The 27,160-nt window shown below is 39.1% G+C and overlaps 1 protein-coding gene across 7 annotated transcripts in view; it reads left to right on the top strand.

The window, feature by feature from the left end:
- Window positions 1–25,378, top strand: part of LOC308056640 (uncharacterized protein) — a 37,285-nt gene extending 11,907 nt beyond the window's left edge. Inside the window, exons 2-7 of one of the 7 annotated variants that reach the window (XM_080372333.1) lie at window positions 2,455–2,619; window positions 4,457–4,579; window positions 6,588–6,659; window positions 9,016–9,104; window positions 10,628–10,720; window positions 24,506–25,378. In XM_080372333.1, coding sequence (XP_080228459.1) covers window positions 2,508–2,619; window positions 4,457–4,579; window positions 6,588–6,659; window positions 9,016–9,104; window positions 10,628–10,720; window positions 24,506–24,694 — 678 coding nt within the window. In that variant the 5' untranslated portion in view covers window positions 2,455–2,507 and the 3' untranslated portion in view covers window positions 24,695–25,378. The other 6 variants (XM_080372335.1, XM_080372336.1, XM_080372334.1 and 3 more) reach the window with 6 other exon arrangements.
- The last annotated feature ends 1,782 nt before the right edge of the window (window positions 25,379–27,160 follow it).

Genomic DNA, 27,160 nt, shown 5'->3' on the forward strand with positions numbered 1-27,160 from the left:
CCAGATCTTCCTAGACCTCTTCAGGCAGCATATGCCTTACAGAAGAGAGAAAAGAACTGAAGAAATAGGCATGAAGGACATTAAAACAAAGAAATAGACACAGGGAGAGACACACAACATTAAAAACTATGAGTGAGAATGAAAAAAGTGGGAGTAGGTGACATCTATGTAAGAAAATGGCATGAGAGGAAAGGCTTATTGAAATTGGAGTATTTATACGTCACATAGTCTTCAGGGACATGTGAGGCAATTCAGACTATGGAAGCTTTTGTTATTTATTGTAGTGAGCTTTATTTGTTCTGGAGAGCTTACAGAAGTGAAATTCTATTACTGACTTCCATTTTCTACTTGTTCATACAAGCCAAAATAATTAAGTACAGTCCTTCAGAACGTCAAGATTACCTGTCTATCTTTCTGTGTATATAATGTCAATGCAAGACTCTGAATCTAAATGGTTTGCCTGGTATCACACTGGTTCTCAAAAAAAAAAAAGAAAAAAAAAAGAAAAAAAAAAGAAAAAAAAAAAGAAAAAAAAAAAGAAAAAAAAAAAGAAAAAAAAAAGAAAAAAAAAAAAGAAAAAAAGGACTAATCTACATACCTTGGCATTAGTAACCACAATATATGAAGGGCAAATCCAGGAGAACACAATTCCGGGCTGCTTCACAGGGCATAAAAATCAGGAATTGGGATCTTCAGAACTTCTGATCAAATGCAACCAAAATAGAATTGCACTTACATTTTCAGCAGGAGTGTTCTGTAAGGGATTAAATGTGTGTTTTCAAGCACCCTAGATCTAACAGAGTTACGATGCTTTGTTAATGTTGAGCACCTAGCACACTAACATCTCTCAAGACCCACAAGCTGGTATTACTGCCCACATACTCTGCAGAGCCTGGTTCAGTTAGATGTTTGCAGAGGTCTGGTCCCAGTCAGGATTTAGTGGAAGACCACGAAGGGTCTTCTGTTTTGTTTAGCATGCTTAGTGATAAAGCAATTTCAGCAAGATAAAGAAGACCAGCTTTTACTTTCTATCTCTGACTACAAGTTATGAGACATATGAAAAATGAGACATCTTTAATAGGAAGAAGAAATTAATTCTTTCTAATAGATGTTTCTATTTTCAATGCCCTAACTGAATAGTTACAAATAAAGAGACAGAGAGAGAAAAAAAGCCTTAGTTAGCCTTTGTTGTCTAGTAACAAGAGAATTGCAAGGGACAGAGGTCTTTAATTTCTAACATTTCATGTAAATATTTAATGCAAAATTCTGCGTCAATGAACTGAAACAAACCAGAACACTGCACTCTCCTCCTCTGGGAGAATTAACAAATCATTACAACTGCATCAGAGCCATGATCTCTCTGGCCTAACTGATATTTAGTTATTCTGTACAAAGCTGCATGGGGCTGAAATTACACCCATCTTTGCTTGGTTCTTTTGCCAGGATACCAGACAAAATTGCAGTTCGTTGTTTTCTTTGGTCTGTACTTGCCATAAACAGTTGTCATAAGCAGTTGACTTCGGGAGAGTTTGTAGACTTAAGAATTCCAGTTTCCCTTTCTTCAGACCAAATCAAAGTTCGTAGCTTTTTTGGAATGCAGTAATTCAGGCTGCACCCACAGAATATTTTACTAGCTGCCTAGGTGGTTCCTCAGTCAATAGGCACCACCCTCTCCTTAGGATATCTGGCCTAGGTAATGCTTAGATCCTTTTACTCACCTAGCCTTTAAAAACTGAAAAGTGTTATTTTTTGTAAATATAGTCACAAATACAACATCATTGGAAAAATGCAGAGCACAATGAAGTCAGATTATTGAACTGTAAAGAGAACATTAATTATTTGAAAATATGGATTGCAGAGAATGGTAGGAGATCGATACTTTTTCCTGATCACTTGTGATAGTCATTAACAATTCTAATATACTCCTCAAATTTCCAAACTCCAGTCCTCGTTCCTGAGGTAATTGTTTCCTGAACCTTAAGATTGTAATATGGCTGCATGTCTTTACTGAAAGATTATGCTGTGTTGAAGTTAGTATCATTTTCAATTACTTACAAATACTCTGAAAATTATCTTAGTTTTCTGAAAGAATATGATTTTTCAATCCAGCTAGCAAAGTGTAGCTAGCTTCCTATGACTAGAGAAGCACAAATAAATTAAGCTGAAGTCACTTAAACTGCTTATATTTTATCTAAGGGAAGTTTTTAAAAATATATTCCTTCAACACAAAGATATCTGTGATAACCTGCATCTTAGTGGGGGTGTAGATAGATAACTGATTTGCTGTCACTGGAAACACACCATTACAGGACACAGGCTTGAGTCATGCAAGCAGTCAAATATTACTGAGTTTATCCTGCCTTTAACTGTTATTTACCAAAATTAATACTCTTTGCAAACTGTTTTCTTATCTGAAACATAAAGTATTGTGAAAAATCCTAACTCCTGCTTTAGGACTGGAAAAGAGGGACATCTCAGTTTATCAGGATTTCTTGAGTGCTGCTGCAATGCTGCTCCGCTCAGGCTGCAAAAAGCCGTGTGAAGTGTCTCTCCACAGAAGGCAGCGTGTTAAGAGGCAATGTCTGCTGAGCACTGTGAGAACAGCTCCTGAAAAGTCAGGTAACTCTTTCCTGAGTGACAGGTATGTTTGTAATCTTGGAAACATGGTTCCAATCCAAGGCAGAATCCAAACAAATTAGGCATCTGGAACAGCTTATCTATAATAAGGTCAAGAATGGAGGAAGAAATAAAAGCTGGCTTTAAAACAACCCATACAGAACGACTCCTGAAAATAAAACATTAGTTTTTTCACACCATGAAATTCAGACCAGTAATTCCTAAAGTACATCTACACCTCCCTGGAAAAGAGTGAACGACATAGCAGGCCTGCCAGCCATTTTATTTTGGGCACTGTACTAGTTCTTGTAATTCTAGTTAAAAGTAGAACTCTTACACTACAAAGATTTAAACAATTTTTAAAATGTTTGCTTTGTTGTTGTTGATTATTGTAATTGTTGTCTTGTTGCTTTTTTGGAACAACCCATCTTTTTTTTCTGGAAGCCTGGCAGCCTTAATTGCCAGGTCTTTGAAGAGAAGGTCTTTGCCCATGCATAGATCAGCTGCGCAAGGATGTGATGCCAGTTGTTGGTGTGTATCATCTCTTTTGTTGAATGTTCATGCAGAGTTTCAGCTCACCCTGAACAGGGCAGGAAGAAAGCTTCTTGGAAACAATTCTACTGTTTTCAAAATGTCTGCTTAAATGCAGGTATTTCAGAGGAGGTACTTCAATATAAAATGAGTAACAAAGCTTTTGGTGAAGTCAAGCATTCCCAGAAAGAACATTATGTCATGCTGGTGCATTTTGAGGATCCTGTTGTTTTTCCTAATTGTTCTGGTGAAAAAGGACTCTTTATCTTATACCATACCCTGGAGTGTGGTCTCAGAAGTGTCTTAACTGAATTTGAAGATAGCAAACATATTCCAGTAAAACAATGTTCAGCCTAACATAATCAAAATTGTGTGCCTTATAGTGTTGTTCTGCAGGTGTGTGACATGCAGGTGGCTGGGCCTACATCTTCTTACATCCAGAACAGCACAGTTGTGTTCAATAGTGATAGGGAACAATTTCCCTCCTGACTGCTTTTAGCTACAAATATCTGATGTGGGGTTTTGTTTGGGTTTTTTTTCAGTAAGAGATGTCAGGTCCTCAAAATAAATGCTGCTCTTTTAGGTAGACATTTGCACTGTAACCTAAAACTCTTGTCTGTACACAGATCGAATTTTCAAAGTGCAAAACTGGGAAACAGGCAACTACTTATCTATGAAATAAAGGAAACTAGTATAGAAACAGTATGCTGCAGTGACACTTTCCCTACTTCACCTCTTCTTCAGAATGAAAACGTAACTCCATTTTTCACATTTCTCTCCATGCGCAGGCTCCTGTGCACAACTTTGCTCTGGCCTCAGCTCCCCACAGAGCTCTCTTCCCCACTGAAAGCCTACTCATTCACCAGCCAACTGCTAATTTATGCCCTCTCTCTTGTGTTTAAATTCCTCCCACCCCCATTAATATCTTTCAACACAGCTATCTGAAGGTTGTCCACAATCCCCCTTCATACACTATCCATCAGGCTCTTGGGTCGGAAGCCATTTTTCCAAGCTCAAGTTTTTCATAATAACTCTGCAAAAGGTACAGCATACATCTCTTCTTCTCATTGAGATAACCTTCAAAGCAAATAAACCTTTGCTTTCCTTCTTCACACTAACACTGAACCCCAAAAACATCTGCTTAAGCCCACTGTGTGATTTGTATTGTACGTTTGCTATACTGTTCATAGTTCAAATGTACATAGATGATCAAGCTAGATTGCTATAAAAATACAGTCGATCTTTTTATTAATTAATTTTACTGTTTTTCTGTTGCTAATAAAATTAATTGCAATTCATTTTTGATTAGCATTCAGTCTGCGAGAAACACTGAAATGCTATATACTGACTGAAGATTCAAAAACGGTACATTTTGACATAGATGAAGATGGTCACCATGAAATATCAACCAAGGACTCGCAATCTCATGAAGGTAGCATGCTTTTTTATATCAAACCTCACCAACAATATTTGTTAATGTACTGTTATGTGTACTGTGTTCAGTTTTGGGCCCCTCACTTCAGGAGGGACATAGAGGGGCTGGAGCGTGTCCAGAGAAGGGCAGCAAAGCTGGTGAAGGGTCTGGAGCACAAGTCTTACAAGGAGCAGCTGAGAGATCTGAGGTTTAGTCTGGAGAAAAGGAGGCTCAGGGGAGACTTTATTGCTCTCTACAACCACTTGAAATAAGGTTGTATTGAGGTGGGGGTCAGTCTGTTCCCAGAACAAGTGGTAGGATGAGAGGAAATGGCCTCAAATTGTGCCAGGGAGGTTTAGTTTGGATATTAAGAAAAATTTATTTGCTGAAAGGCTTGTCAAGAATTGGAACAGACTGCCTGGGGAAGGGGTTGAGTCACTGTCTGGGGGATATTTAAAAGATGTGTAGATGTGGTGCTTAGGGACATGATGCAGTGGTGAACTTGGCAGTTTATGGTTGGACTTGATGAACTTAAAGGTCTTTTCCAACCTAAATGATTCTATGATTTTATATTTTCTGTAGATGTAACACTGTATTGCATATTAATATTTATAGTGATATAAGAAAACTTTTATTCCAGTTTACAGTAGGTACATAATATATTTAAATAATAAGACTATTTTGTTCACTCCCATTTGAGTTAATGGAAAGTGTAGATGCTTAGCTATTAAGAGAGTGAAAGCAAAGATAAACCTTGGAGACAAGGGCAAAATGTAGAAAAATAGAGAAGATTTTGGAATTTGTGGGATTATTTTATTTTTCATGGAACTCTTCTTTTATCTCAAATAGGGCTTCTCTAATTGTCACCAAAAATGATATCACAACTAACATCACAGAAGTAGTTGTTAGAGGGTACAGAAAGGCAAATAACAACAAATAGAACTATTGTAGATTTCTACATTTTCCAGAGATGTGAAAATTGGAAGAAAAAGCAATAAACCATATTTCTAACTGAAATACAGGAAAAAGTTGAAATCTGTGAGATAGCTATCAACTTACTGAAACATTGTTTCTTACAAACCCCCAGCTTTTACAGGAATTTGAAAACCATTACATATGCTTCAGATAAAGACATAGAAATACTTGTTTGACATATTTATAACTAAATTAATGTTATTTTTATCCTATTAAATTGTAAATAATGACAGCTACACTAATAAGGTATTTAAGTATGCTTTGTATCCTTTGGAGTATCTTTTACTTGATAACTTCATAGAATTTTGAAGTAACTCATACAACTAGTATTGCTAATTTATGAACAGGACCAAAATCTGTATAGGTATATAATAGAAGCTGTTTGTGAATAAATTCGTAGTGTGACGGTTGTGATGTAGAAGGTACTGATGTTCTAGAAGAAAAAGAAAAAAAAAGGACATTATATGTGATATTTTTGTATATGTAGACACAAACACCACAAACATGTATTAATAATCATATAGTTAAGACAACATCATGTTAGGAACCAGCCGTAACCTGGATGTTTGTGACTTTGACCTGAAGTGGGTGATACCTTCCCCACATAGCTGGCTGATTCAGGCTGATGTTAGAAAAGCCAGAAACCTCCCTGCTGTAGCTGCTTGTTTCTTTCCAGTCTTGTACATTCCATAGTAGTGTCCTCACTTCTGCTACCAAAGACTTGTAGGCTTCTCTTTGATAGCATTTTAGGCCTTACATCTCATTACTGACCCCTCTTTTCTCAGGTACATTCTCTTTTGTAAAAGATAGTTAATGAGTCAATACATGTATTAGAGTTCAGACTTCAGGGTACCTGTTCACAGGTGTAACTGCACTGTCTTCCAGGGTTATATGAATTCAGAGACCTCCAAGAAATGAAGCCTGATGCCTATTGCTATTACAAGCTCTTTCTCAGATTATGTTTTAGAGCAATTATTTGTTTGTGATATTTTTAAATTTGAAGAATGTAACTATCTAATTCCACATATTTGTTAAATATCTTCTATTTCAGATATTGCATGGTTAAGCGTATTCACAAGAAATGAACCAGCCGTTACTGGTAAGACTCCTATGGGAATAAAAGGTATCATTCTCTTTGTTAGGGTCTGATTTTGAAGAGATTTGAGAGTTAGAAAATAAATCAGTCATGTTTTATACATAGACTTGACATTAGAAGTAACATTTTATACCAGTTTTTCATTCAGGTCAGGTTGCTGGACAGTTCTGAAAACAAGAGCCTTTTTGTGTTCCATAAGAAGAAATCTTCCAAGTCACAAAGTTTGTGGTAGCAAGTTATGAGTAATGGCTTGGACTGAAGACAAATGTATTTGAGGAAATAGAATGTGTGTAAGCTAGAAAATCCAATTATTTTTTTTTTAAAGAAAAGTGAGTGTGTTCTATTGCTGGCATACGGGTCTTAGCTAGTAACAGGAGAGGAAAAGCAAAGAGAAATGGATATGAAGAAAGAGGAGACAAACTTTCATATTTAAGTATAAGAAGTGATTGGGAAAATCAAAGATATACTAGTTCCAGGTATTCCACTAGAAAAGAAACATATTCCAGTTTCAATCATAAAGGGCTTCTGTAACAGATGAGAGCAAGTATCTATCTGGTCCAATACTGTATCTTGAACAATGGCCAAATGAGGTTTTCTAGGTAACTATAAAATATTGATACCTTCCCAAATCCCAGTGCTTTGCATTTCAGGGACACCCCAAACAAGTAGTTTCTTGTATTTAGTTAATTTCAAAGCATTTCCTTAGCATGAATTTGTAAAATTGCCCCTTAGACTCTGGTAGGATTTTAGTAACCAGAGAGGCTAGGTAATTAATCTGAAGTCCATCAGAGAGTGCAAGTATCACATATAAAATCATGGAAAGGTTCTGTACTTCCCCTGCCATTCACTGTCTGCCTGATACGACTTGTCAAGTTTTTCAGAAGTGATAGGGAAAGCTAGACTCCTTTGGATTTACTCAAACTAAACAATGTATAAGCGAGTCACAATAAAATCTACAGATGGAGACAGCCAAAGATTGTTAGGATGTAATTCATTTTGACATATTGTCAACTGGCTGGACACCTGCATCCCTCTTTTTGTTGTCATTCTTACATCTAAGTTAGGACATTCTTGACTTGGGTATGAAATCTCTCTTGCCTGCTGATGTGCCTCTTACATGCTACAGCTGGCTGGACAGTTGCAGCTGAGGAAATCTAAACTGATGTCACAAAAAGTAATAAAAATGGCAAAATTTTAGACCTTCTACATTCCACTACATTAATCTGAATACACTTGTAAACTGAGTAAAATACATTTGGCTGGAGTGTGTCTCAATTTTTAACAAGAATTTTTATGCTATTTTCATGCTGCAGCTGGCTCAGACAAAATTCCTCCACAAGACTTTCACCAAAGCATTACAGTTAGGGTAAGTTAGGGCAACTTAAAATCAGGGCCAGGATTAGAGCAGGTAAAATCAGTCAGGTGGGTTGAACATGTTCTGCTGATTCCAAATACACTTCAAAGGCTAACAAATACCATTGCTAATATGAAAAAAAATAAAATTCTCCTTAACTGCAGCTGCGACTGTTGGTGCATAATTACCTAATCTCTGTAACATTTGCATCAGTTGCTTCAGGGACAGACATATAGATCAACTGGTACTTTATTTTCTCTCTTGAACAGTACACCTCTGTACTGCACAAGTGGTATTATTTGAAGTAAATCTGCAAGGCAGACAGATAATTACAGCATCACTGGATAGTTATTACTGTCATGGGTTTTGCTAGGTCATAGCCTTGTGTGCTGTATCAGTTGACAAAGGGTACCTTAATTTATTTACTTTTTGCTGAGGCCTTGAAGTACCAGAAGGTACAAATATTGTCAGTTTATGAGGCTGAGGAGTGTCCTGTATTATTGATACACTTATTTCCTGCAGCTGAAAAAACTGTTATCTCAAAAGGGGCTAAATCCAATGCACCCATGGTATTGGAAATTATGGTAGTGGAAAGCTTTATGGTAATTATGGTAGCTTGTCCTAGAAAGCATGCAGAAAGTAAAAGGGATTTTCCTTAGTGATGTGTAGATAGTAAAGTGTATTATGTAAATTAAGTACTACTATAAATGCCTTTGTAGTTCATATTATATATATCAATGTATAACTGATATTCCATACATTAACTATAAATATAGAGAAATAAAGTATATATGTGGCAAATTTTAAACACCATAAAGACTTTGTTTAAACTAGACTGAGCTTTTTAAATAAAAAAGTCTTTAAATACCTTACAGAAGAGAATGGTGTCAAAAGTGATTATATTTGTTTCTATTCCTATGCCTATCGGTGTAAAGTGAACCTGAATCTCTTTACAAAGTATTTTCAGCTATGCTTCATTTTACAAAGTGATATACGTTTTATTGCAATATTCTTCTTTATGTAAAGCAGATTCTAAAAATTTGGTGATCCTCATGCAGAGATCAAAGCTTAATGAATTTGTCCTGTTGTGCAAGGGTAAGAAGCAGCTCTCTCTGAAGGTAAGAAGTAGTTTATTTCTTTTGTAATTTGTGGTTGCTTTTACTTACTATAGGACAGTTTCCCCCCGAGACCTTTTCATTTTCTTTTACCTACCACCTGCCACATTTCACAATTTCTACCTCCCTCCCTGTATTCTGTCTGGGGAAATATTTGAAACTGTTTATTGCAAAAAAATTGGGGTTATGTAGTTAACTACTGTTACTAGAAGAAGTCAGGGATGTTGCGTTCCAGTCTTTGTGGAGGGAGAGGGGGTTTCTTAACCAGGAAACATGCAGGAAATAGACGGGGAGGAAGAAGGAGGAATGCTGCCTTGGAAAGAGATGAGTTTCAGAGGGGAATTATTTTTTCCTAGTGAATCTAATTTGCAACATAAGGAATGTGATGAAAAGAAAATGCAGCTGAATATAGTATCCTGTTTTAAACATTTACCACCAGTTGTTAAAATATTCTCATTTTCTCTTGTCTTGTGAAGGTTTATTTATGGGAGGAAGAGCAGGCAAGGCTACTTTTGCCTATTGAAGGGTTATAACCTTTACTAAAATTCATCTAAAGAAGAACATTATGTTGGAATTTACCCTCTAAAACAGGGCAAAGGTCTAAGAAGCTCAGTTTACACTGGTTATGTTGAGATAAAAAATGACCCTTCATCTAACACTGGCCATGCATGATGGTATAAATTAGTAAATGCTTCCTCAAATTAAGTCTTTGAAGTTTTTTTGATTGTTTTTAATTCAGAGATAACTTCCCATATAATCTGTTTCCTGAAATGATCTGGGAAAATGTATGTTTTAAGATATATTCATTATATTTATAGCCTATTAACCTGCTGGGATTTTCCTTTCTGTCCTTGAAAAAGTAGCGATTTTAAAAGGATATTTCTGGTTCAGAGATTATCTTTTCATAAATTATTTGTTTGAAAGGTGTTCCACCGAATCAGGGAAAGAACTGAGTGTTGAACCCTAATGGATTTTACTATCCCAATCACTTATTTTGAGTACCATGTTATACCAGATTACTTTTCTTGACATGAATAAAATCGGTTCTTATCTGAAAATTAGTTAAGACATATTTAGTGTCTCGCAAATATGTAAAAACCTTGGAAAGAGCATGGACCTTCCTTTTTCCAGTAGAATACAAATAATTTTCTTAATCTCAACAGGAATTCTAATGTGGAAGATGACAAGGCTCCTTGTCTGTGATAAAGTTTTGGTTTTTCATTACAATGTGGTTCAGCCGTCACTGCATTGCAAAATAGAATCTGGACATTAAACACTTTGAAGGACTGTCTTCAGTATTTACTTTCAACCTCTTTCACCATTTGCAACACAAAATGAATCGGGAATATATGTATCATGGAAGTGTTTTGAGAACTTAACATTTTATTAATCTTGGATAATTTAAATGTAATAATTAATAGACTTCATTAAAAAAGTGAGGGTTTTTTAGAATTAGTATTATATTCAGTGGACTAAAAGAGCAAAATATGAAGACAAAATTACCGATTATGTGGTTGTAAACACAGGTCTTGAAAGCATCCTGTTCAGAACCAAATTATCCTTCATTGGACAGATGCAACATGAAAACATGCAACCATGAAGGTCCTGACTTCAAACAGGTATGTAATAATGATCAAACAAATAAAACCATATGTTTGAGTGTATATACAAATCTAGGTATAAAAAAATGTAGCTAAATGCATCCTGCTGTTATTCATTAAGTGACTAATTATTTACTTTCCTACTTCAGCTGATTTTTAGTATTTTCCTCAGAGAAGGAATATAAGAACTTCCATACTTTTTACTTGACTTGTATGTATGAGTACATCCTTCAATCTACAGGCAAAATACCTGACTTTCAGTTAAAACAGGAAAGATGGAGATGTTTCCCATATTATTCTGCTTATATAAAATCCAGGGAGATACAAAATGGTTTTCACTTGGTACAACTTCTTATACAAGTTCTAGAAAATCTGGATGAGTGTATCTAGAAGGGTCAGATTACAAGACTAATAATGTTTTCAAGAAATAGTGAATCCATCAGTCAAAAATTTCTGGGAAATAATTAAAACATTATATATATATATATAAAATACATTTTTTATATATATAATCTAATATAATTAAGAAATTAAAAGTAAGCAGTCGTGGAAATACTTTCAGAGTTGATTCAGTATCAGCAGATGATTATAAATCAGGAATAATGCATTGTGTATAGAAATACAGGTAGCTAGGTGGTTTCTTAACATGTTTTTGTGACCAAAGCTTGATTTTTGTTGGCTCTTCTCTAGATAGAAAAGACAAAACATTGTGAACACAGGAACAAAACTACTTTAGTTGATTTATAAGAGATCTTAGACAGACATTCTGACCTAAAGAATATGAAAAACCAATGATATGTAGCTAATTGGAATATTTGTTAGGGATGTAGTCCAGTGTATGACTATTGAGGACGATTGAAAAGACAATCTTTCCAATTTCAGAGAGCAAAATTAAAGCTGTCTGGGATCAGATAGCTTTCAGAACTTCGTAATAGCACATGTGAAATGCTGAAAACCTAAAATTCCCAACCTAATATTTCTAACATGGCTAACATTTCTCCTAGAAAAGAAAGGAATTCTGCTAATTTGAAATTACAAATTTCTTGTTTAAAGTCATTCTGAAATGGTCTTTCAAAAGTATGAACTACAGTGCTATTCCTTTTTTTACCTAATAATTAATGAACAAAACTCCTGTGTACTGGGCCTGGACGATTCAAGTGGGTCCTTCACTTTAAGTTCCTGTTGAGGTACTTACTTGCCACAAATATTTCTTGGCTCTATATAGAAGGAGAAAGCTACAAAGCTTAGGAAATTCATAATGCAACTTCTAACCCCCTCTTTTTATAATGTAAACTATCACAGTCATACTGCATTCTTCTAAAATTTACTTCATACGCTTTTCTGTAGAAAAAACACATTTTTCTGTGGAGCTGTTCATAGGGAAAGAATTAATGTCTTGATGACTGCAAGTTTTGGGGGACAGCTGGAAAGAAGAGCTGTAACAGTTGCCTGTAGAGACCTATTCATCACTCTGGGTTTCTAAACAGATAATAAAAAAGAAAAATCCGTTCTGAGAACGCATTCATTGCCTAACAAGACAGACAGTGATCTACTTACTCATCAGGGTTTACTGCTGATAACTTCAAATAAAAGAAAAAGAATCTTAGTCATTTGTGTGAGAGGCAAAATCATAGTCATGAGATTCTTAAGCCTTCTAGAATGAGTGCACTGACCAGGAAATAAATTCTGGTGTGATGAATTAAGCCTCCACTGTCCTTAGGCTGAAAAACTGTGGGAGTAGTCGACTAAGATGGAGAAATACTTCTCATCACCAATGACAAAGCTATGTGATGCTGCAATGTGATATTTAGTCTGCTAGCTTCTAACAGTAAATCTTAAAGACAGGCATTTTTCTTTCTTTATTGGAAGACTTCCAGAAGAATTACCAGAAATATGAGAATCTGTAGAGCTTGCTGTTACACCAGCAGAAAGAGTTGCCTATAGTGTTGTAAATTTCCATTTCTGTAGCCAAGGTTTATGGAGACACAGTTCACAACCAATATTTATTACAGCATCTTTTATTAATCAGGCTGTTATCACAATAAAATAATAACAGCTTGTAACAGCAAGTAATTGTTTATAATAACGTCCTATTCTGGTAGAGGATTAAGTCAGGAAGGTAATACAGATCAGAACCAGTATTTATTGCAACACTGTGTTGGCAAGAGTGGAAAACTGCATCATACATGCAGTTACTACCTCATACAGTGCGCACACTTTCAGTCACCTGGATGAAGCAGCAGTGGAGAAACCAACCCCAGTGGTTGACTCAGGAGCAGCAGTGAAGAAACCAACCCTCAGAAGTAGGCTTGCATTTGCTTATTACCATAATTATTTTAACTCTATGATAGAGCATGCTTATCATAATTAGTAGTATACTACAAGCAAATGCAGTTAACCACGTAGCAGGATGAATTAAGAGATACAGAACAGTATTTACTTTTAGCTCCACCACAGAAAAGGTTTTCCCTGCTATGTCCCTACAACATGTTGACAATGATGGGATGTTTCTCACCTCTCATATATAATTCTCCCACATTCTCTTCTAGCGTAAATAAGAGTACATTTACAGACTTTTTTCATTTGATGTAGCCCATGCACAGGGAAGTGTTAATCCCAGTCATTTCTGAAAAAAACCAGCATATGGTTGTGATTTTGAAATGAGTTTTATTTAGCATTCACTGTTCACACTAATGACTTGATTTGACCTGGGGTTCTCAATTGGACTGCTACTGTTTCATGTCCTTCTTATCTTCTTGCAGGTTGTCTCATAAATTAGCAGTTTCCTTAGAAGTCTGGACCCAAATTATGCAGCCATGTAGTATCGGAGAGGAGTGCAGGGGGGACACATAGTAGAGGGGAGAATTACTTAGGAGAGTTGTTAATATTCTCTGTGTTACATGTATTTCTAGATTTTAATGTTCTCATTTTACCATTCTCATTAATTATGTATAAATTTTTACTATTTTTTTTACTCTTCCAGAAGTGCAGTGTTTAGTAGTTATATACCAGTTATCAGAGAAGTACACACTTCCTTCAGTACATATCTGTACTGTCTCCCTTCAGTGTTATTTCTGTTCTAGTTCAGCTGTAATATTTTACTGTTCATGACACATTACCACCCTTAGACCTTTGCATATGTATAATGAACCTCTTAGCTCTTCCTAAGTACTAGTAGCATTCAGTTCTCTGTCAGTTTCATTCTTTTCTCCTTCCTTTCTCAGTTGATACCCCACCTAAATTCCTTCTTGACTTAAGACATTTGCTTAAAAGATTACTGAAGCCAACAATTCTGTAACTAGATCTGGATGTTCCTCTTCAAGTTGTTGTCCCTTGGCAGATAATTCAAGGTTGTTAGTGTATTATAACTGGACAGCATTTTCCCAAAACTTTGAATTTGGGAATTCCCCAAAATCTGGAATTCCTCAGCCTGGGTGGACTGATATCTGAAGGACTGCAACTTTCAAAGCTCCGTGAAGAGCTGTAACAGTTTTTATTCTATATATACTTTACCGAGTAGTTAGATTAAGCTAAACAAGACAGACAGATTAAGTCAGATGTTAGCTGTGCAGTCATGAAAGATCTGATTGTAGGACTTCCTCCTTACTCCAGTGAAATAGGCCAAAATAAAGAAAATGAACCTCTAAACAGGCAAAATCTGGCATGTGAAGTCCACAGAATTACCTGGTTCAGAACTGTTGACCTTGTCAGTAATGACAATGCCACGCTTACTGTGCTTGGCTGCTGCTGAGTCAACCTATCACAGTCCTGTTTGGCACCTATCATGCAGTTGGAGGGGTTTTTTGGCTTCATAGATTGATTCTTCTGTTGGAGAGCCAAGGAGTGATAGGTAAGGTTCACCCACCCTTCAGTGGTCCCATATGGCAAGTGTGGAAGCCTGATGGAGGGTGGAAGTTAATAGTGGACCACTGTGGCTTGAATAAAGTCATGCCACCAATGAATGTTGCTGTATCAGATGTTGTAGAGCTCCAGTGTGAATGGGAGTTGAACAAGACAGAGTGTATGCTACAATTGATGTCGCCAAAGCATTTTTCATGCTCCCTTTTGGCAGCAGAGTGGAGGCCACACTTTGCTTTCATGTGGAGGGTATCCAATACACCCGGAATCAACTGCCCCAGGGCTGGAAGCACAGTCCTACCATTTGTCAGGACAGTACCAGCTGTGAGATTAAAAGCACTGAAGTGTGTTGGCCCCAGCAGGCAGCCATGTCCCCACACATCCACTCAATACCACTTCCCACCAACAGGACAGGGGAGAGAATAGCAAGAGCAAGAGTGAGCAAACTTGTGAGCCAAGATAAAGACAGTATAATATGCAAATATCAGAAAAAAACCCAAGTGATGCAAAAACACTTACTCAGGTCTTCCCATAAACAGATTAATGCCCAGCCAGTCTCTGAGCCATAGCCACCTTGGAAGCAAAAGAACCCCCACCTTCTTCTTCCTCTGCACCGGTCTATGGCTGACCATGACATTATATGGCATGGAGTATCCCTTTGGCTAGTCTGGGATGTCCCCTTCCAGCCTTTTGCCCACCCCAGCCTACTCACTGCTGCAGAGTCAGAAAAAGAGGTCTTGATGCTGTGCATGCACTGCTCAGCAATACCCAAAACACTGGTGTGTCATCAACCCTGTTTTAGTCAAAATCCAAAGCACCATATAATTTATTTGTAGTGCTTTCCAAGATACATAGCTTCTTCGATGCAAATAAGGTGGCAGCTCAGTTCCACTAGTTTGCTTATCATCATAGAATCATAGAATTATTTAAGTTGGAAAAAACCTTTAAGATCATCAAGTCCAACTGTTAACCCAAGACTGCCAAGTCCATCACTGAACTATGTCCCTAAGCACCATATCTAAGTGCGGCGAATGAAGAGACGGGACGCAGCTTGATGCAAGCAAATGTCAATTTATTGTACAGAAGCACGAGTTTTTATACTCTTTCAGAAGGTGCGCGTTTTAAACAGATTGGTTCTTGAAGCTAAGCATTGCATACTAGGCAATCCCCGACTGGTGGTTAACTGCCATCAATTAACCGCAAGGTGTTACCTTTCCTTGGCGCCATCCTTGGCGCCATACGTCTCCCACTCCCCTGTGCTCTGCAAACATGCCTCATCATGTTAATTGTTGTCTAGACAAGCTCGAGCACATTCCCCTCAGCTAACTGATTGCCACGCATGGTCCTAGTTTCCAGCCCGCTCCTGCATCTCCCCCTTCCTGTTGCACAAAAGAACCTTTGAAACCGAACGAGTAAAAACAAGGTATAAGTAATAGAACAAATTAAAAAAGCAACTAAGACATATTATTGATGTCAAAATAACCCACTGTCTCTGTTCTGTACAATTTTATAATTTCCCCTTTTTGTTTTTGAACAGCTAGTACCAGGTTTGCCATGTTCTGCAGGGCCCTTGCAAACATGACAGCAACCAAGGCAATAGCAAACAAACAATACTGCCAATTGAGTGAATGGATGCCAAAAAGGACTGAAATTTTCTCAGATTTTGATAACATGTTGCTGCAATGGGGCGCCTAAAATCCACGCAGCACATACCATCAAATTCCTCACAGCCATGTCCCTGAACCAACAACAAAAAGCAGTGGCAATTTTGACTCACATTCTTAACTGCCTACCAAACAAGGTGATTTAACTCTTTAATGCTTTCCCTGCTGTTACTCTGGATAAGAGAAGAACCGCTGCGACACGTTCCCATCACAGCCTCCTACATTAGCATCTACAGAAAGACAATTATCGACATTCAAAGTGTAAACAATATCATCTTCTTTTGGATTAACATTATACATAGGTGGAAGGGCACACCAAACAAGAACCGGTTCAGTCAAAAAGTTCGAAACATCGCATGCCTTCTCTGAACATACCTCTGGGGTCATTCCCTTTGTTCCCTCTTTTTTTATGCAAAGAGAAATACTTTACCATAACAGAGAAGCCCCTATTTACATCTCTGAGCCCGGACACAAACCGCAGCTGTATGCTCCACCAGGCTCAGGGCAGAAATCATTCATGCAGTTACACAGCTATATATCACTACAAGCATGCAGACACCTATTAAACACTAGATAACCATGTTCATCTTTCCTATTCTCCTTCACAATACCTAGCTGTTCTCTCATCTCTTAGGTCATCATCTGTTAGGTCAAATATTCCCCAGTTTCCTCTCCTATCTCTCTCTTCAGACATTCTCTATCCCCTTTTTTGCTTGTTAATTGCGACAAGGCAAAGGTTGTGTGTAGCTGGGTGACCATGACCTGCTTTATGTTACAATCAACTAAACACTGAATACAGGAAAAAAAAGCATGGGAGACATAAGGCAAACATCAATAAGGTGGTTAAAGATAATTATAATAAATCCTGTAATACTTTTGAGTCATGGCCCAAAGTTTCCCAGCTGTGAGAAGAGACCAAAGGCATCCCGCCCCTGGCTCTGTTGCAGATCTTTGTTTTAAGGCTTTTGAGTTTTGTATACTTTTGTAAATTAATTCACAGTGGTCACTCAGATTCACGTAACATCCTATCAAAGTCTTCAGACTTGTGTCCCTGTGCTAATAAGAAAAATCAATAGCAACTCGGTTCTGTAGCAACATATGATGGACAGAATCAACATCTGTTAATAAGCCAGAAAAAAAAGAACAGTATTTGTAGTATTACTTTGTTTAGCAAGCTAGCAGCCTAATTTACTAAGCAAGTTAAGAGCGTGTACTATTCTTACAGAAGAGATTAGAGAAGCAAAAATCTGTTATGCTGCATTCCAGAACTCAGCCTGAGAATTACAGTCTGCTGTGAGTTCTGTGTTACAATCATTTGACACACGTTGGGGTTGCGATTGTGAAAGTTGCCCATTTACAATTTTCATTGGCATTATCACAGCTAGTTGTTTTAAAAGCAACCCTTGAGCTTCCTGATGTTCGACTTGTTGCAAAATATTCTAAAGCCAATCAATCAAGTTAGTATTACAGTTAGTGACTCTCTAGGACCCTGCAAGACTGTGGCAAGACTCCGGCATCCGGACTGCCTTAATAGCCATCTCATTCATTTGCAAACAGTTGTCCCTGGGATACCTTGCCTGAGTCACAGAATCGGCACAATTAATTGCTCCAGCTAACTGCTCATAGTTAACAGCAATTCGCCGATTAAGGTTTTCAGTCAAGGCCACTACACATAGCTCACAAAAATCAAATAACCACATCATATACTGTATCAGTTAGTACCATACAAAGCAATAACTTCCAATCATGCAGTGTGAGTGTATAAGGCTCTGCCATCACTTCAAGAAGGAACATAGCAAATGTATTATGAATCCTCCCTTCCCGCACTGCTTTGCTTAACCCTTTAACAGCCTCGTATTGCACAGGCTGCCACTCTGCAGGTTGATTTGTCTGACAAAATACTGAACATGCCATAGCGACTCCCAAAACCCATCACTGAAGTGTTTCCCACTTGCATTCCTGCCACCAATCCCTCAGACTCCCTTTCACCCTCCCCAAAAATACCATCAATGCATCGGGAGAGATGAGGGGGTGGGGAAAGGTTTAGCTCCTTTTCCAGATCTATAGGACCTGGATCAAAAGGTTTATCAGTGTCAATAAAATCATTGTCCGACTTGTCCTGTTCCCGTGCTTGCTCCTGTGTTGAGAGGGTCGCTGCAATCAGTGACAGAAGCTTTGGGGGCAGAGGAGGTGTGGACGGAATCGCCATCGCTGACTGTGTCTTGAGAAGAGTCGTGCTGTCGGTGGAATTTACAGCTTCCTCTGGTTTAGCACCGTTAGTAGAATTAGTCCACGCTTGGCAAAGAGTAGTCAGAATTTGCCACCAAGATGCTAAATGCATTCCCGACACGGAGCTCCCCTCCGCGGCAGCATCATACAATTGGCTGCTATATGTACACACTTTCATTCTTTCAAAGTCTCTAAAGTTTCTTGGCTGCTCACCTGTCTCGATGAGTACAGGTGTTATCCTCGGGGTTTAGGTTGTCCGCCTGGTCCAGACAGCAAGTTCAGCCAAGCCGTCTCCTCCGGAACGCAGCCCTCTTCCACGAGCTGTCTTTTTTATCGACCAGGTCCGTCCTTATTCTTCCAAGGCTTCGGAACACCACCATAGGGGTCACCATTTGAGGAAACTGAGGCATGGACTCCCTGATCTGACTAGAAGACCCTTCATGAGTCCATATACGTCTCTTTCTGGGGACGAAGCCTGATTCCCCATTACGGATTTCCCACAGCTCACCTCTCAACTCCGGAGGGATTTAAGGCTGGCTCCTGCTTCCTTTCAGCAGATCATTCAAAGTTCTGTGGGATTCGCTGCATGTCGCTCAGATAGGCGATTCGAGAGCCCTTCACGTCAGATCCTTAAACGCATCACGTCGGGGTCACCAATTTGCGGCGAATGAAGAGACGGGACGCAGCTTGATGCAAGCAAATGTCAATTTATTGTACAGAAGCACGAGTTCTTATACTCTTTCAGAAGCTGCGCGTTTTAAACAGATTGGTTGTTGAAGCTAAGCATTGCAGGCTAGGCAATCCCCGACTGGTGGTTAACTACCAGCAATTAACCGCAAGGTGTTACCTTTCCTTGGCGCCATCCTTGGCACCATCCGTCCCCCACTCCCCTGTGCTCTGTAAACATGCCTCATCATGTTAATTGTTGTCTAGACAAGCTCGAGCACATTCCCCTCAGCTAACTGATTGCCACACATGGTCCTAGTTTCCAGCCCGCTCCTGCATCTAAGCATGTTTTTAAATACCTCCAGGGATGGTGATTCCACCACCTCCCTGGGCAGCCTGTTCCAGTGCTTGACCACGCTTTCGGTGAAGAAATTTTTCCTAATATCCAATATAAACCTCCTCTGGCACAACTTCAGGCTGTTTCCTCTTGTTCTCTCCCTTGTCACCTGGGAGAAGAGACTCACTCCCACCTGCCTACAACCTCCTTTCATGTAGTTGTAGACAGCAGTAAGGTCCTCCCTGATATGACTCTTCTCCAGGCTAAACAACCCCAGTTCCCTCAGCTGCTCCTCCCCTTCCCCAGCCCCTTGCCCTTCCCTGGACACGCTGCAGCCCCTCTACGTCCCTCCTGCCGTGAGGGGCCCAAACCTGAACACAGGGTTCGAGGTGCAGCCTCACCAGTGCCCAGTGCAGGGGGACAGTCCCTTCCCTTGCCCTGCTGGCCACACTGCTTCTGACACCAGCCAGGGTGCTGCTGGCCTCCTTGGCCACCTGGGCACCCTGCTGGCTCATGCCCAGCCGGCTGCCGACCAGCACCCCCAGGCCCTTTCCCACCAGGCCCTTTCCAGCCGCTCTGCCCCAGCCTGTAGCGCTGTGTGGGGCTGGTGTGACCCAGCTGCAGGACCCAGCACGGAGCCTTCTTGAACCTCATCCAGCTGGCCTCGGCCCATCGGTCCGGCATGTCCAGATCCCTCTGCAGAGCCTTCCTACCATCAAGCAGATCAACACTTCAACCCAATTTGGTGTCATCTGCAAACTTACTGAGGGTGCACTCGATCCCCTCATCCAGATCGTTGATAAAGATATTAAACAGGACTGGCCCCAGCACTGAGCCCTGGGGAACACCACTTGTGACCAGCCACCAGCTGGATGTGACTCCATTCACCACCACTCTTCGGGCTCATCTGTCCAGCCAGCTTCTTACCCAATATAGAGTGCACCCGTCCAGGCCATAAGCAACCAGTTTCCCCAGGAGGATGCTGTGGGAGATGGTGTCAAAGGCTTTACTAAGGTCCAGGTAGACAACATCCACAGCCTTTCCCTCATCTGCTAGGTGGGTCATCTTGTCATAGAGGCAGATCAGGTTTGTCAAGCAGGACCTGCCTTTCCTAAACCCATGCTGGCTGGGCTTACTAGGTTGTCCCGAATGTGCCATGTGATGGTGCTCAGTTTGATCTGCTCTATAACCTCCCCCAGCACCAAGGTCAGGCTGACTGGCCTGTAGTTCCCTGGATCCTCCTTCCTCTCCTTCTTGTAGATGGGTGTGTCCTGGTTTCAGCTAAGACAGAAATAATTTTTTCTGAGTAGTTGGAACAGTGCTGTGTTTTGGGTTTAGTATGAGAATAATGTTCATAAGACACAGATCTTTTTAGTTGTTGCTAAGGAATGTTTACACCAAGTCAAGGACCTTTCAGTTGTTTAGGCCCTGCAGCAAGAAGGCTAGAGGGACACAAGAATACGGAGGGGACACAGCCTGGACAGCTGACCTGAACTAGGCCAAAGGGATATTCCACACCATAGAATGACATGCCTAGTATATAAACGGGGGGGTTGGTTGGGCAGGGATCACTGCTTGGGGACTGGCTGTGCATCCATCAGCAGGTTGTAAGTGGTTACATTGCACATTACTTGGGGTTTTTTTGGGTTTTTTCTCCTCCTTTTGGATTTTATTCCTCTTTCTGTCTCTCTCCGTTTCATTACAATTGTTATTATTATAATATTTCATTATATTTGAATTATTAAATTGTTATCTCAACCCGTAAGTTCTACCTTTTTCCCAGTTCTCCTCACCAACCCATGAGGAGGGGTGGGAGGGGTGGTGGAGTGGGTGAGCAGCAGTGTGGTGCTTAGTTGACAGCTGGGATTTAACCATGACAGGGTGTCACACTGGCTAACCTCCAGTCTTCTGGGACCTTTCTGGTTAGCCAGGACTGCTGGTAAATGATGGAGAGTGGCTTGGCAAGCTCCTCTGCCAGCTCCCTCAGTATCCTTGGGGTGGGTCCCATCCAGCCCCATAGACTTGTGCATGTCCAAGTGGAGCAGCAGGTCACTAACCGTTTCCTCCTGGACTGCGGGAACCTCATTCTGCTCCTCCTCATCCCTGTCTTCCAGCTCAGAGGGCTGGGTACCCTGAGGGTAACTGATCTTGGTATTAAAGACAGTACCAAAGAAAGCATTAAGTACCTCAGCCTCTTCCTCATCCTTTGTGGCAAAATTCCTCCCTGTGTCCAGTAGAGGGTGGAGATTATCCTTGGCCTTCCTTTTGTTTCTAAAGTATTTGTAAAAAGCACTTTATGTTATCTTTTATGGCAGTGGCCAGCCTGAGTCATTGTACAACTCATGCAGTTTTTGATCATGTGTTTATTTCCTTGCTTCATCTGAGGAAAAATGTAGATTGTAGTGTGCCCTATACTCCTTTGTGTAACATGTCATGGCAGCGTAAGATGATTTGTTCTGTTTCAGCTGCTCTTCATACCCATTCCTTTTCCAAACCTTCTTCCTGGCTTAGAGTGCAGCACTTGAGCTTAGCCTGGGGTTATGCTCCTTGTGCCTTATTCAGACTGACTTTAAATAATTTTGAGTCTATTTATTTTAAAACTTGGATACAACTTTCTTACATCATTCTCTGTAGCTTCCATCACTGACATATTATTCCATAAAACAATGTTTCTTTCTTGAACCTGTGGAGACAACATTTGTAGCATTTTTCTAATGTGAGCATACATATGCCATCACAAGTGCATTGTCACCTGTGGGACGTGAGTAAAGGTGTATTTTTTTTTTTTGTTACTAAATGTGAAATGTAACCTCCAAATTGGTTCTTCATTTAATGCAATGGCAAAGAAACACTCAGATCTAGAACTGAAAACCAGTTGTTTTTTTCCTGGAACTTGCAAATGGTCACTCAGACATGCTTGCTGCCGTAGGTGCTGCCCTCATGATGAACTTTATCTTCAGTAGTCCACCATATTCTCCAAGTTTCCTTGTCAGCCTTCTTAACAGACCACAACAGAAAATGATCTGTGTCACGATTTCTTGCAAAACACCTTGTCCTTCAATGACCTGCTGCAACTCCTAGTGTTTGGATATGCTTCTGCTCCCACCTCCTTGTTCTTCTCCCAGTCACACAATATCATTCCCCAAATCATCTTCCTTTGATGGCTCTCCATCTAATTTTCCATCATTTCATGCAGATACAGAAGTTATTTGTAATTTTTGCATCTTGGTTTGGTTTTGCAAGCACATGATTTTGACTCACACTTGCCATATCCCATTGAGGTCTCCCTTGCTCTAGGGTGAATTTCTGCATTATACATGGTAATACCTCTCCTGCTTCTGCAGGTCTTCCTTTTTCTTTCTTTCTTTCATTCTTTTTTTCCCTCTTTTTCCTGAACTCACCAGATTCTTTTATTCTGTTTATATTTCCTTATTGCATTTTTGAGTTCCTAGAAGGTATTTCTTTCCTAAAGATGAATTGTCTACAACCTTCTTAATAGTATATTTTAAAACAGAATTTTTGGATTGAGGCTGCAGGTATTCTGGTGCTACAGTGGCTTGATCAGGACAATGTTTTAGCTGCTTCCCATTATAGCTTTGCCAATATAGGAGGCATATCCTCATGTTTCTTTCATGGACTCTGCAATAACTGCAGGACATTTTCTTTCTATCCCTTGTCATATGAGGACACATTTCTCCTTCCATGGAAAGGTGGTTATTGCCAATGCTGTAATCTCCAGCATAGCTGGGACCCTTTAATATACTCCTGCTTTTCCCCAACCATTCAGTTTCATTTCAGAGGTCCTCTTAAGCATTATGCACAAAGATAGTACACCAAACGGGTCAGGTTTATAGAACTGTCTTCTGGGCATTCAAACAGATCAGTCAAAAGGGAAGATGAAATAATTTGATTGTGATGCATTCATTTACCATCCCTGTCTTCCCCCAAAGATACTATAAGCTCCCTGATAAGTGGTTCAGATGGGAGGAACACAAATCTCAACCTTTTATTAATTAAGCTATTGCTATTAGCAGCAGATAACTATTCACACCGTCTTCTCAGTTAACTCCCTGGCACAGTGCACACACTCAGGAGCCGGGCCTCGTACCCACACTCCAGGGGTTGGCAGCCAGCTGTGCACAGTCACACACAGGGTCCCTTCTTTCAGCAGGTGTGCTTATATACACTGCTCCGTGGTCTTTGTCCACCTGCAGCAGCTGCTGCCTTCTTGCATGTGGTGTGGGTTACATGACCCATCATGTGTGTTACATGACCAGTGTGTACCAGAGACCTTGGGCAGGTTCAGAGCTCTTTGGTACCCTAAGTTTATCAGGTTTTGCAGATTTAACAGAGCTACCAGTCTCCAGGACCTATGGTTTCAGAGGCAACCTCTTAGCACATCTTCTTCCTTTCTCTGGCACTGTATTTCCTGGTAGCTATTTCTCCACCCTCACTCTGAGGTGCCTAGAGAACCCAAACATATCCACACACACAGAGGGGCTGTTTTGACAATAGCCATTCCTCTGAAGACAGATCTTAAAAAAAGCATATTAGAAACTGGAGATGTACAGAAAAATCAAAGGTAGTAGAACAATTGTTTAAGAGTAATTGGTACTGTAACATTCTAATTTTACTTCAAAAGAGGTAAGAAAAACTGTGGATTGGCATTTTGTTGCTAGTGGAAGTTGATAGGGTAAGTCTGTGGTAAGAGAATAACAAGGTGGAAATCCTAAATTATCCCAATAACAGATATACTACAGAGGAATACTGTGCTGGTGTTTTTGTGAAGCAAAGGAATGCAGCTATGGGTCTGGAAAAACTCAGTCCTTTGAGAGAGACAGGTATTATTTTATTCATAGTTATCACAGAATCTGTCCCACAATGATTAAGTGTTGCCAAAGATTTATCTAAAAGTTGCTAAATATGTATCACTGGAGAAAAGCATTCAAAATATAACAAGACAGCAATATACATGATTTTTTGTCACATGAAAACCTATAGAAAGGCTTTAGAAATATAACATGTTCTTTACTTTATGTATTTTCATAGCTGAGTGAAGATAATAACTTTTTCATCATGCATTACCAAGGAGATTCAGTGCAGTTCCAGTGCTATGAAGACAAAAGTTACTACCTGTATGTGAATGATGACTCACTTGATATACGCAAGCTGGAAAACAAAGCGCCTGACGAGGAAAAAAATTTTTACTTCAGGGTGTCATATTTACAGGAAAAGTAACTTGTCTACCTTTCAGTGGCCTAAGTGTCCATACAATTCCTATAATAAGATAAGATATAATAAGATAAGCTAGAGAAGGAAGGTTGACATCAACTAATTTCTGTTTTGGCTTAATTTTTACTTAAAAATTTATTGAGTCACCATTTTGCATGAGTAACATCCTGTATTCTCACTAGGAAAAGAGAAAGGCTAAGTTGAAAAACACACTACCTGATCAGTCTCTCTGTGTCTTACCTGCACAATTATGGTTTTAAGGAGCTGGATTCTTCTGGAAGGGGAAAAATACATAGGGGATATTTCAAAGACAGGAAAAAGAAGAACCATATATGGATATGAAGTACAAAGCACAGTTATTACTCCATGTAGTAAAAATTTTACTTTTTAAAAAAATGTCTCTTATGAGCTCACCTGAACTTGAGAAGAAAACATTTAGAAGTTACTAAGTGCATATGTGCATGTCCTGACTGACTGACTTTGGAAAAGGAGTGGAAAATGCACCTCAGGTCTAACGGACAACAAAGGGAAGGCTGAAGAGTAGACAGGTCTCTTGGCCCCTGTAGCTCCAAGTTAGTCCACATACTCTATCATGCAACTTCAGCATCTATCCAGCATGGCAGCACTCTTAAGAAAATGTACACAGAGCATCAGACTTGCCACATGCAGGCAGAGGGAGGGAGGCACATTGAACCAGAACACCGACAGAAAATTGCTCGGACATATTGGCTTCCATCCCTGAATCACAGAGGGAAATGCAGTCATGTCTTCAGCTGCAAAGCAGAGTGCAGAACAATATCTGAAAAATAATTAAATGTTCAAAACGACTGAATAAATAAACACTGGGTGCTTATGTGGGGTACACTGGAGGAGCAGTAAGAGTACCTGCCTTTCAGCCACAGGGTCTGCCAGTGCGAACTGGAAGATGCTGACACTTAAATATCCATAGACTATACCCTGCAAGGCACAAAACATCTGAAATACAAGAGAAAACAAACCATAAGTGATCAGGATCACTAGGTGTTAAAGATCTGTTTCCTTGCTGCTATGCATGGAGTTCCACTGTGATTTAGTGGCAATTTTCTTTGATGCAAGTCATCTGGGAATGTATGTGTATCAATGATAGACATCACACACCTATGCCAAAAGGTTGTCACTTAGTTGCAGTGGAACAACCCATAAGCTACACAGCACTTGCAGGAATTGTTCTATATAAATATAACAATGCATACCTGAAATAGGAATCCTAATGTCAGTCAATCACACCAATGCACATTACAATATGGCAATTACTTGTAGTAGACCAAACTCCAACCACCTGTGAGAGCTTAGAAGATTTTTTATTTCCCCACCCCTACTAGCACTGTGGGGTTTCACTGCTGAGCTTGTTGTATTCTTCAAATAGTGAAAATCAGTCTGTTGCTTCCTATGCTGACTGAGCAGAAGACAGCTTTTGAGTGTTCCCTAAATAATACTTAGAACTTCTGAATCTGTTAAGAATTCAGTGAAATCAGCAGGAAGAAAAAAACCCCAAACTCTAGATACTGATTTCAGCATACATTACACTATAATTAAATTATTTTAGCCCTTTCTATTATGTTGTGCAATAAATAAATTCAATTATATATCAGGTATAATAATTTTGCTGATACACTATAACTTCATAGTCATACATTTATTATTGGTAATAATAATTTATTATTATGTGATTATAATGTGATTACTACATTACAGAACACAGTCTCTAGATGGTAAGTTGGTGAAATGATCACAACTCATCATAAAGCTCATACAAAGCATATGAATGAAATCAGCATTGCTGATGCCAGCAAAAAAGTAATGTTGACCTCAGTGAATTTTGAATCTATTTTATATTTAAAACTTAAATTATGGTTATTTGCAGAATTTTATACTTCTACCACCTACCTTAAAAAGATTTTTTAAATGGTTTAAGGAACAAAAGTCCTTATGGGAAGCAGGAGTGAAATTTTGTAAAGTTTCAGATTTGAGATACAAGATAGTAATGTCATTTGAGAGTTTTTCTCAGAAAACACAATAAATCCAGCCAGCTTTTTAACTACAAATGTACAGAGAGAAACAAGTTAAAAAATTCTTATGTTTTTTTTGATTCTTATTTTCCTCATATAAACCTTCAAACTGACATTTTCAAATTCCCACTAATCTGAGAATCTCATGAGTGGCAGATAAGTTTTTGTTTTGTGAGGTGGAAAGCATGTAGAAATTCTATTTAAAAATAGAAAATGAATGCCAGTCTGTCTTTTAGAAAAATATAGCCTTTAACACTTTAAAATACAAAAAAACATTTATCCAGTGTGTCTAACAGTTGAATGTGAAATATAATTAATATTTTGCAGTTTATTTTCAAAACAGTACTAACTTCTACTTAGCTAATGTGATAATTATTAAAGTACTATCACAAATATTTTGCTCTTATTTTTCTTTTCTTCAGAA

This window comes from Falco punctatus (assembly GCF_963210335.1).
Source record: "Falco punctatus genome assembly, chromosome: Z".
NCBI lineage: Eukaryota > Metazoa > Chordata > Aves > Falconiformes > Falconidae > Falco > Falco punctatus.